Here is an 11638-nt window from a genome sequence, read left to right on the forward strand (position 1 = left end):
CTTTTCATCTCTTTTCTTTTTTTCTTAATTAAAACTTTGTAGTTGGTTCAACTTTTCTTTCTCTGTTGACAACACCACCTTCTTTCTGATCATCTCAGAGGGAACTTAAAAACCATAGAACAAACCACCCCATGCAAATTATATGCAAATAATATTCTTTACCTTACACAGCCGGCAGAGGAACAAAGCTAACATCAGCGTCTGGGTGGGATTCTTAACAGCGGTCTTGCTTCAAAGGTGCTGGTGAGAGAGGCAAGACCATAATATTCAGGGAGAGACAGACACCCGGGATAGCTGATTGAGAAAACAGGAAGCAAAGAGACAGGTGAAACAGCAAGTAGGATTCCTGAGGTCCTATCATGTCGCTTGTAGAATGATGTACCCTCTGCTGAAACCCCAGTCACAATCTTGGGAAGAGCTGTATGGTTTTGCTACTAAACTCACTACAGTCCACAAAGTCCAAATTCCTTCCTCAGATCAGACTCCATCCCCAATCCTTCTTCCTCATCCTACTCCTTCTCCTCTCATCCACCTTTTTCTTACCTGTTCTTCTTGCTCTGAAGGCAAAGCAACGTTCTTCACTCCTTTCCTCTGTGACTGGTCTCTGTTTCCCCCTGTCACCTGCAGAAGAAAGAAGATGACCATGATACACCTGTTCCAGGGAGTCCATGTACCAGGAATGTGTCCAGAAAAACAAGTTTCCACTGAATCACACCCCAGAATCCAGTCCCGTGAGACAGGTGGTTTTGAGGAAGGAAAAAGGTTTATTCAGTTGCCGGCAACCTGAGAAGATGGGGGAAGCTTGTCCCAGGACCCATCTGCACATCTCAGTGCAGGCAGAGGCTTTTATAAAAAAGGAGAGGCCAAATAGAGCAAAGAGGTCAGGGGGCAAGACTTGCAAATTTCTCTACGTGCCGCCAGGCACAGTCCAATCTGATAAGGATCTTGCAAGTGGTCAGGTGTCGGTCCAGTGTGCATCATCCTAGCCGTTGTCCTCCTGGTTCTAATGTGGAAGGTCAAAAAATCTCCCAGAACTTGGAAGGTCTGAGTTCATATCTTCTAAAATTAGTTCCTAGGATTCTTATACAAACATGAGGTTTACCTATCAGCTTTATTATTAGTCAGAGTCTGCATTTACAGGAACAATGTGGTAAGAATGATGAGGTGAGTTGTAATTGCCACTGTGACGAATGCTGAGATGCTTCATTCTTCTTCAAGGCATTTCCACACTTTTCAAAAAGTCAACTTGGCCCTGGCCAGTTTGGCTAAGTGGATAGAGTGTTGGCATGCAAACTGAAGGGTCCCGCGTTCGATTCCCGGTCAAGCGCACATGCCCATGTTGTGGGCTTGATCCCCAGAGAGGGACTTGCAGGAGGCAGCCGATCCATGATTCTCTCATCATGGATGTTTCTAACTCTCTCCCTCTCCCTTCCTCTCTGAGATCAATAAAAATATATTTGAAAAAAATGGACGATGCTCTATCCACTGAGCCAAAACTGCACAGGTGCTAGGTCGTCTTTAAATGACTATCAACCTGGTATGTTAAAACAAAAAAATAACAAACTATATTAAAACAATGTCCATGCCTTCTGAATGCAACAAATGCTAATATTTTTTAAATGATTTTATTGACTCAGAGAGGAAGGGAAATTGAGAGGGAGAGAAACATCCATGATGAGAGAGAATCACGGATTGGCCGCCTCCCGCATCCCCCCTACTGGCCATCGAGCACGAAACCTGGGCATGTGCCCTTGACTGGGAATCAAACCATGACCTCCTGGTTGATAGGTCGATGCTCAACCACTGAGCCACGCCGACTGGGCCAGAAATGCAATATTTTGAATATGAGAAATGCAACTTGGAAAATCATCCCTCACGCTCCCCAGTCCCCAACCTTAAAGGTGTCAATTTGCATTTGCAAACACTTTCCTGCAAGAGGAGAATTTAATCAGCAGTCAGTGATCTCTTTAATGCAACCATGGATGCCCTGAAATTGATTTCAGGGGCTTCCTCCAACTGCCCCCCCTCCCCAGCCGCCTCTCTCTGGTGCGATGCTAGATGAATTTTATTATCGCTGGGCTTTGTTTGAGGCTGTTCAGTGCTAAACACAGTTAAGAACCCAAATGCATCCAGAACTAGATGCTAAAGCCACACACAGAGCCGGTTTGAGCCTTTAGGATACTCGCCCTGGCATCACTCGTAATTTCTCAAAGGAAAGAGATGATCAGCATAAAACACCAGTAATCCCCCAAACATTTGTTCTTTTTTTGGAGGGGGTAGTATCGGTTGACGAATCTCAGGAGATCAAACAATGAATGGCCATTGAAATGACAACTGACGAATCTCAGGAGGACAAACAATGAATGGCCATTGAAATGAAAACTATTCCCAGTGATGTCTTCAAGCTTTGTCTACCGGGGCAGGGCTAATATTTTCAGGTTTATGGTCTTTTTCTTTTTCTTTCTCTGTTTAATATATTTTTACTAGAGGGCCGGTGCATGAATTCGTGCACCAGTGTGGTGCCTTGGCCTGGCCTGCAAGGATTGGCTGAAAGTGGCTCTTTGACATCCCCTGAGGGATCCCAGATTATGAGAGGGCACAGGCCAGGCCCAGGGACCCCACTGGTACACCATTATGTCTGGGGAGGGACACGGGAGGTTGGCCAGCTGGGGAGGGACCAAGGGAGGGCACTGGGGTGTGTCCAGCATGTCCCACTCAGTCCCGATCAGCCTGACCCAAGCAGCAAGCTGACCTACCAGTCTGAATATCTTGTCCCTGGTGGTCAATGCATATCATAGTGAGCAGTTGAGCAACCTTAGTATATCATTTGCATATTATGCTTTGACTGGTTGAACAGATGATCGGTTGACTGGACACGTAGCATATTAGGCTTTTATTATATAGGATTGATTTCATACAGGAAGGGAGTGAGAAACATCAGTGATGAGAGAGAATCTTACATCAGGTGCCTCCTGCATGCACCCTACTGGGGATCGAGCCCACCACCAGAGCATGTGCCCTTGACCAGAATTGAACCTGGGACTTTCCAGAGTCCACAGTCCAACCCTCTATCCACTGAGCCAAACAAGCTAGGGGTCATTGGTTAATACTTGTCTGTGCCCTGTCCAGAAATGGAACGGTGACCTCCGGGTTCATAGGTCATCCCTCAACCACTGAGAAACACCAGCTTGGATCAAAATGATTTTATTGATTTGAGAGAGGGGGAGAGAGACAGAGAGAGACAGAGAGACAAAGAGACAGAAAGAGAGAGAAAGGAGAAGAATAAGAACAAGAACAAGAAGAAAAAGAAAGAGAGAGAGAGAGAGAGAGAGAGAGAGAGAGAGAGACATCAATGTGCCCTCGCACCCATGGGTAGCAGATGGAACAACAGATCTTAGTAAAAAGGTGCACAGAACTATAAATGTCCCACCAGTGGGCCAGCAGGACTTGGGCTCAGGTTGATAAGAGCCAGGGACCCCATCACGTGTCCTATGAGTCATCCATCAGCTCAAGGATCATTTCCTCCATGTCATCCTGTTTGATATGGTGGACGATGCACCAGAACCGGACCCTGGAGTCCACGTACAGGCTGGAGCTGCCAGGGTGGAGCGTCCACCTCGAAGGCATGGTGCTCGAGGTCAGCTGCTTGTGTTGAGTGCGAAAGACCCACTTTGGATGTCGTACTGCCACAACCGTACTTGCAGGACACCTCCTGTGTCCATGACAATATGCACCCACGTGCGCTGGTTCTCGTCCTCATACACCAAGGGCCCACGGATCCTCAGGCAGATGGGGTGTGAGGTGAGGTGCACCTTCAACGGGACCTCAGCCATGACCCCTCCGTGGTCTAAGAAGCAACAGCCACAGCTTCTCAGAGCCACTCGCTACTTCAATCCTGGTATCGAAAGACAGGGGATGGGTTCTCCAAACTCATTTTACCTCGGCTTTTATCTTTATGGTTTCTAAGGTTGTGTTTGTGGTTGCTTTTGGTTTACTTTGCAAATTTGTAAATCTCAACTTTTCTTTCTTTTTTGGCTTTAGATCTCTCTTCTAAAACAAACTGTACAAAACGTACTTAATGTAAAAAATGATTCTATGAAAGTAACATGGTCCTATAGAATTTTTATAACATTTTTTAAATGACACTTGGCATAGAATGTTAGGTTCATTTAAGGGGTACACTCCAATGATTAGACATTATATAGTGGACTAAAAAATCATGCAATTAATCTCATACACATCTGACACCATAACAGTTATAATATTACTAGAAGCTCAGTGCACAAAATTTATGCACTCAGGGTGGTCCCTCAGCCAAAACTGCAGCCTCTCCAAGTCCAGGACCCTTTGAGGTATGTACAACTGATGGCTTAGAATTGCTTTAGTGCTGCTGTGGAGACTCCCCTGTGGTCCGCAGCTGTGAGCATGGCCTTTGGCTGAGTGGCGCTCCCCCTGTTGGAGTGCACTGACCACTGGTGGACAGCTCCTGCCATGAGCATCCGCCCTTGGTGGTCAGTGGGTGTCATAGCGACCAGTCCTTCTGCAGTTTTGTCGATTTGCATATTAGCCTTTTATTATATAGTATTGACTCAATGCTCTACTTTACTGTGCCATGACTAGTCTTTCGTTTTTTTCATATAGCTTTACTGATTTCAAAGAAGTGAGAGGGAGAGAGAGAGAGAATGATCAAAGATGACAGAGAATCATGGGTTGGTTGCCTACTGCATGCCCCCTACTGGGATCAAGACTGTAACCTGGGCATGTGCCCAGACCTGGAATTGAACCGAGATCTACTGGTTCCTCGGTTTAAGCTAAACAATTAAGCAATGCCAGCCTGGCTCTTTTCTTTTTTTCTTTAATTTTTCTTTTGTTAATTAAAACTTTGTTGTTGGATCAACTTTTCTTTTTGTCCTGAAACCACCACCTTCTTTCTGATCATTTCAGATGGAACTCAAAAACCATAGAACAAGCCACCCCATGCAAATAATATTCTATACCTTTAACAGTTGATACAGGAACAAAGCTAATATCAGCATACAGAAGGCCTTCTCAACTGAGGTCTTGCTTCTCAGTTTTATGGTGAGAGAGTCAAGGCCAAAATATTCAGGGACAGACAGGTACTGGGATAGCTGATCGGGAAAACAGGAAGCAAAGAGACAGGTGAAACAGCAAGTAGGATTCCCGAGGTCTCATAACATCCCTTAGAGAATGATCGCTCCCTTCCCCAAACCTCAGCCATGCTCTTGGCAAGAGCTGTAAAGTTTTTCTGCTAAACTCACTTCAGTCCACAAAGTCCAAATTCCTCCCTCAGATCAGACTCCATCCCCAATGCTTCCTCCTCCTCCTATGATCCATTTTTTCTTACCTCTTCTTCTTTCTCTGAAGGCAAAGCACCATTCTTCGCTCCTTTCCTCTGTCACCGGTCTCTGCTTCCCCCTGTTGCCTGCAGAGGAAAGAACATGGCCATGATACACCAGTTCCAGGGAGTCCATGTACCAGGAATGTGTCCAGAAAAACAAGGTTCCCCTGACACACCCCAGAAACCAGTCCCGTGAGATAGGTGGTGGTGAGAAAGGAAAGAGGTTTATTCAGGTGCCGGCAACCTGAGAAGATGGGTGATGTTCATCCCAAAACCCATCTGCCCATCTCCGTGGAGGCAGAGGCTTTTATAAGGAGGGAGAGGCCAAACATAGCAAAGAGGTCAGGGGGTGGGGCTTGAGAAGTTCTCTGCGTGCTCAGAGGCACATTCGAATCTGATAAGGATCTTGCAAGTGGTCAGGTGTCGGTTCAGTGTGTGTCATCCTAGACTTTGTCCTCCTGGTTCTAAAGTTGAAGGTCATGAAATATCCAAGAACTGGGAGGGTCAGAGTTCATATCTTGTAAAATTACTTCCTAGTATTCTTATACAAACATGCTGTTTACCTACAAGCTTCATTATTAGTCAGAGTCTGCAATAACAGGAGCAATTTGGAAAGGATGGTGACGTGAGTCATAATTCCCACTGTGACACGAATGCTGAGATACTTCATTCTTCTTCAAGGAATTTGCACCCTTTGAAACAGTCAAATTGTCACTGGCTGCTTTGGCTCAGTGGATAGATTGTTGGCCTGAGAACTGAAGGGTTCCAGGTTCGATTCCCGGTCAAGGGCACATGCCCAGGTTGTGGGCTTGATCCCCAGGGAGGGACTTGCAGGAGGCACACGATCCATGATTCTCTCATCATGGATGTTTCTACCCCTCTCCCTCTCCTTTCCTCTCTGAAAAAAAAAATTACATACAACTCCCAGCTCAATGACCTGGACTGAGGAAAACTCTTCCCCAGTTAGGAAGAAAAGATGAATAGGGTCCTAAGGGTATGGGGTCCTCAGACATGTGCCTGTTGGAATTCAGGAGAAGCAAAATAAAAAGAAAAAAAAAGGGAGGAAAAAATCATAATTCAAATGTCACCCTCATACTGCCCTCGAAGGAATCGAACCCAATAAGGTCATGAGACAGAGTGTCTGCAGTGCCACACATGACAGATCTCGAGACGAGGGATCTTTTGTAAAAAAAATATATGTTTTTTTAATTGATTTTAGAAAGGAAGGGATAGCGAGATAGAAACATCTGTGATGATGAGAGAGAATCATGGCCCGGCAGCCTCCTGCACGCCCCCACTGTGGATCGAACCCGCAACCTGGGCATGTGCTCTTGAATGGAATCAAACCTGGGAACCTTCAGTCCACAGGCTGATGATCTATCCACTCAGCTAAACCAGCATAGGCGCTAGGTGGTCTTTAAATGACCATCCACCTGGAATGTTAAACCAAAAAAATAATGAACTATTTTAAAACAATGTGCAGGCCATTTGAATGCAACAATTGCTAATATTTTTTTAAATGATTTTACTGACTCAGAGAGGAACAGAAAACGAGAGGCAGAGAAACATCCATGATGAGAGAGAATCACGGATTGGCCGCCTCCCACACTCCCCCTAGTGGGAATGGAACACACAACCCGGGCATGTGCCCTTGACCTGGAATGAAACCGTGACATCCTGGTTGATAGGTCGATGCTCAGCCACTGAATTTAAAAAGCAGTCAGTGATCTCTTTAATGCAACCTTGGATGTCCTAAAATAAATTTCTGGGGCTCCCTCTGGCTCCCCCTCCAGCCGCCTCTCTCTGGTGCGATGCTAGATGAGTTTTATTATCGCTGGGCTTTGTTTGGGGCTGTTCAGTGCTAAACACAATTAAGAACTCAAATGCATCCAGAGCTAGACACTAAAGCCACACATAGAGCCTGTTAGAGCCTTCAGCTGACTAGCTCTGGCATCCCTCATAATTCCTCAAAGGAAAGAGATGATCAGTATAAAACACCAGTAATCCCCCCAATTTTGTTCTTTTTTTGGAGAGGGTAGTATCGGTTGACGAATCTCAGGAGATCAAACAATGAGAACACAGGCCATTGAAATGAAAACTATTTCCAGTGATGTCTTCAAGCCTTGTCTACCGGGGCTGGGCTAATATTTTCAGGTTTGTGGTCTTTTTCTTTTTCTTTCTCTGTTAAATATATTTTTACTAGAGGGCCGGTGCACGAATTCGTGCACCAGTGTGGTGCCTTTGCCTGGCATGCAAGGATTGGCTGAAAGTGGCTCTCTGACATCCCCCAAGGGATCCCAGATTATGAGAGGGCACAGGCCACGCCAAGGGACCCCACTGGTACACCATTATGTCTGGGGAGGGACACGGGAGGTTGGCCAGCTGGGTAGGGACCAAGGGAGGGCACCCGGGTATGTCCAGCATGTCTCACTCAGTCCTGATCAGCCAGGCCCCAGCAGCAAGCTGACCTACCAATCTGAATGTCTTGTTCCTGGTGGTCAATGCATGTCATAGGGAGCAGTTGAGCAACCTTAGCATATCATTTGCATATTATGCTTTGATTGGTTGAACAGATGACCGGTCGACAAGAAACTTAGCATATTAGGCTTTTATTATATAGGATTGATTTCATACAGAAAGGGAGCGTGAAACATCAATGATGAGAGAGAATCATACATCCAGTGCCTCCTGCACACCCCCTACTGGGGATCTAGCCCACAACCAGAGCATGTGCCCTTGACCAGATTTAAACCTGGTACTTTCCATAGTCCACAGTCCAACCTTCTATCTACTGAGCCTAACAAGCTAGGGCTCATTGGTTAATTCTTGTCTGTGCCCTGACAAGGAATCGTCCCTCAACTACTGAGAAACACCAGCTTGACTCAAAATGCTTTTATTGATTTAAGAGAGAGGGAGAGAGACAAAGAGAGACAGAAAGACAAGAGAGAGAGAATGGAGGAGGTGGAGGAGGAGAAGAAGAAGAAGAAGGAGGAGGAGGAGGAGGAGGAGGCGGAGGAGGATGAGGAGGAGGAGGAGGAGAAGGAGAAGGAGTAGGAGAAGGAGAAGAACAACAATAACAAGAACATGAACAAAAAGAACAAGAAGAAAGAGAGAGAGAGACATCAATGTTCCTTTGCACACAGGGGGTAGCAGATAGAACAGCAGAGCTTATTAAAAATGTGAACAGAACTATACACGTCACACCAGCAGGCCAGCAGAACTCGGGCTCAGGTTGACAAGAGCCAGGGACCCCATCACATGTCCTCCGAGTTGTCTTTCTTCTCAAGCATCATTTCCTCCACTCCATCCTCCTTGATGTGGTGCACGATGCGCCAGAACCGGCCCATGAAGTCCACATACTGGCTGCCAGGGTAGAGTGTCCACATCAAAGGCATGGTGCTGGAGGTCTGCGGGCAGGTAGTGAGTGCGATATGCCCACTGGGGAGGTTTTCCCGGCGCAACCTTACTTGGACGACACCTCCGGTCTCCATGGCGAGATGCAGCCACATGCGCTTCTTCTCGTCCTCATATACTGAGGTCCCAAGGATCATCAGTTGGATGGGGTGTGAGGTGAGGTGCACCTTTGACGGGAGCCTGGCCATGACCCCTCCGTGGTCCAAGGAGCAACAGCCACAGCTTCTCAGAGCCACTCGCTACTTCGAACCTGGTATCCAAAGACAGGGGATGGTGTCTCCAAACGCATTTTACCTCAGCTATTATCTTTATGCTTTCTAAGATTGTGTTTGTGGTTGCCTTTGGTTTACTTTGCAAATTTATAAATCTCAACTTTTCTTTCTTTTTTAGCTCTAGATCTCTCTCCTAGAACAAACTGTACAAAACGTACTAAATGTAAAATATGATTCTATGAAAGTAACATGGTCCTATAGAATTTTTATAACATTTTTTAAATGACAGTTGACATAGAATGTTAGGTCCATTTCAGGGGTACACCCCAATGATTAGACATTACATAGTGGACTAAAAAATCATGCAATTAATCTCATACACATCTGACACCATAACAGTTATAATATTACTAGAGGTTCAGTTCACAAAATTTATGCACTCAGGATGGTCCCTCAGCCAAATCTGCAGCCTCTCCAAGTCCAGGACTCTTTGAGGTATGTATAACTGATGGCTTAGAATTGCTTTAGTGCTGCTGTGGAGACTCCCCTGTGGTCCGCAGCTGTGAGCATGGCCTTTGGCTGAGCGGCGCTCCCCCTGTTGGAGTGCACTGACCACTGGTGGACAGCTCCTGCCATGAGCATCCGCCCTTGGTAGTTAGTGGGTGTCATAGCGACCAGTCCTTCTGCAGTTTTGTCGATTTGCATATTAGCCTTTTATTATATAGTATTGAATAAATGCTCTACTTTACTGTGCCATGACTAGTCTTTCATTTTCATCATATAGCTTTACTGATTTCAAAGATGTGAGAGGGAGAGAGAGAGAGAGAATGATCAAAGATGACATAGAATCATGGATTGGTTGCCCTCTGCATACCCCCTACTGCGATCAAGACTGTATCCTGGGCATGTGCCCAGACCGGGAATTGAACCGAGATCTACTGGTTCCTCGGTTTAAGCTAAACAACTAAGCAATGCCAGCCTGGCTCTTTTCTTTTTTTCTTTAATTTTTCTTTTGTTAATTAAAACTTTGTTGTTGGATCAACTTTTCTTTTTGTCCTGAAACCACCACCTTCTTTCTGATCATTTCAGATGGAAGTCAAAAACCATAGAACAAGCCACCCCATGCAAAGAATATGCTATACCTTTAACAGCTGATAGAGGAACAAAGTTAATATCAGCATACAGGAGGCCTTCTTAACTGAGGTCTTGCTTCTCAGTTTTATGGTGAGAGAGTCAAGGCCAAAATATTCAGGGACAGACAGGTACTGGGATAGCTGATTGGGAAAACAGGAAGCAAAGAGACAGGTGAAACAGCAAGTAGGATTCCTGAGGTCTCATAACATCACTTATAGAATGATCTCTCCCTTCCCCAAACCTCATCCATGCTCTTGGAAAGAGCAGTAAAGTTTTTCTGCTAAAGTCACTCCAGTCCACAAAGTCCAAATTCCTCCCTCAGATCAGACTCCATCCCCAATGCTTCCTCCTCCTCCTATGATCCATTTTTTCTTACCTGTTCTTATTTCTCTGAAGGCAAAGCACCGTTCTTCGCTCCTTTCCTCTGTCACCGGTCTCTGCTTCCCCTGTTGCCTACAGAGGAAAGAACATGGCCATGATACACCAGTTCCAGGGAGTCCATGTACCAGGAATGTGTCCAGAAAAACAAGGTTCCCCTGACTCACACCCCAGAAACCAGTCCCGTGAGATAGGTGGTGGTGAGAAAGGAAAGAGGTTTATTCAGGTGCCGGCAACCTGAGAAGATGGGTGATGTTCATCCCAAAACCCATCTGCCCATCTCCGTGGAGGCAGAGGCTTTTATAAGGAGGGAGAGGCCAAACATAGCAAAGAGGTCAGGGGGTGGGACTTGAGTGTTCTCTGCGTGCCCAGAGGCACATTCGAATCTGATAAGGATCTTGCAAGTGGTCAGGTGTCGGTCCAGTGTGTGTCATCCTAGACTTTGTCCTCCTGGTTCTAAAGTTGAAGGTCATGAAATATCCAAGAACTGGGAAGGTCAGAGTTCATATTTTGTAAAATTAGTTCCTAGTATTCTTATACAAACATGCTGTTTACCTACAAGCTTCATTATGAGTCAGAGTCTGCAATAACAGGAGCAATTTGGAAAGAATGTTGAGGTGAGTCATAATTCCCATTGTGACATGAATGCTGAGATACTTCATTCTTCTTCAAAGCATTTGCACCCTTTGAAAAAGTCAAATTGGCCCTGGCTGGTTTGGCTCAGTGGATAGAGTGTTGACCTGCGAACTGAAGGGTTCCGGGTTCAATTCCCTGTCAAGGGCACATGCCCAGGTTGTGGGCTTGATACCCAGGGAGGGACTTGCAGGAGGCAGCCTATCCATGATTCTCTCATCATGGATGTTTCTACCTCTCTCCATTTCCTTTCCTCTCTGAAAAAAATGAAATACAACTCCCAGCTCAATGACCTGGACTGATGCAAACTCTTCCCCAATAAGGAAGGAAAGATGACTGGGGTGCTAAGGGTATGTCAGACATCTGCCTGTTGGAATTCTGGAGAAGAAATATAAAAAGAAAAAGGAAAAAAAGGGAGGAAAAAAACATAATTCAAATGTCACCCTCATACTGCCCTCGAAGGAATCGAACCCAATAACGTCATGAGACAGAGTGTCTGCAGTGCCAC

General features: G+C 45.7%; 1 protein-coding gene across 1 annotated transcript; it reads right to left on the bottom strand.

The window, feature by feature from the left end:
- Positions 1–8613: 8613 nt before the first annotated feature.
- LOC139000514 (T-cell leukemia/lymphoma protein 1A-like) lies at positions 8614–8961 on the bottom strand. The gene has a single exon (XM_070402668.1). It carries the CDS (start codon positions 8959–8961, stop codon positions 8614–8616), a length of 348 nt encoding a protein of 115 aa, XP_070258769.1.
- Positions 8962–11638: the final 2677 nt, after the last annotated feature.

The sequence above is a fragment of the Myotis yumanensis genome, unplaced genomic scaffold (assembly GCF_028538775.1).
Source record: "Myotis yumanensis isolate MYYU_CA2020_CCGP unplaced genomic scaffold, mMyoYum1.0.hap1 SCAF_24, whole genome shotgun sequence".
Classification (NCBI taxonomy): Eukaryota; Metazoa; Chordata; class Mammalia; order Chiroptera; family Vespertilionidae; genus Myotis; species Myotis yumanensis.

Coding starts and splice junctions, on each gene's coding strand:
- LOC139000514 (XM_070402668.1), bottom strand. CDS start 8,961: ATGGCCAGGCTCCCGTCAAAGGTGCACCTCACCTCACACCCCATCCAA.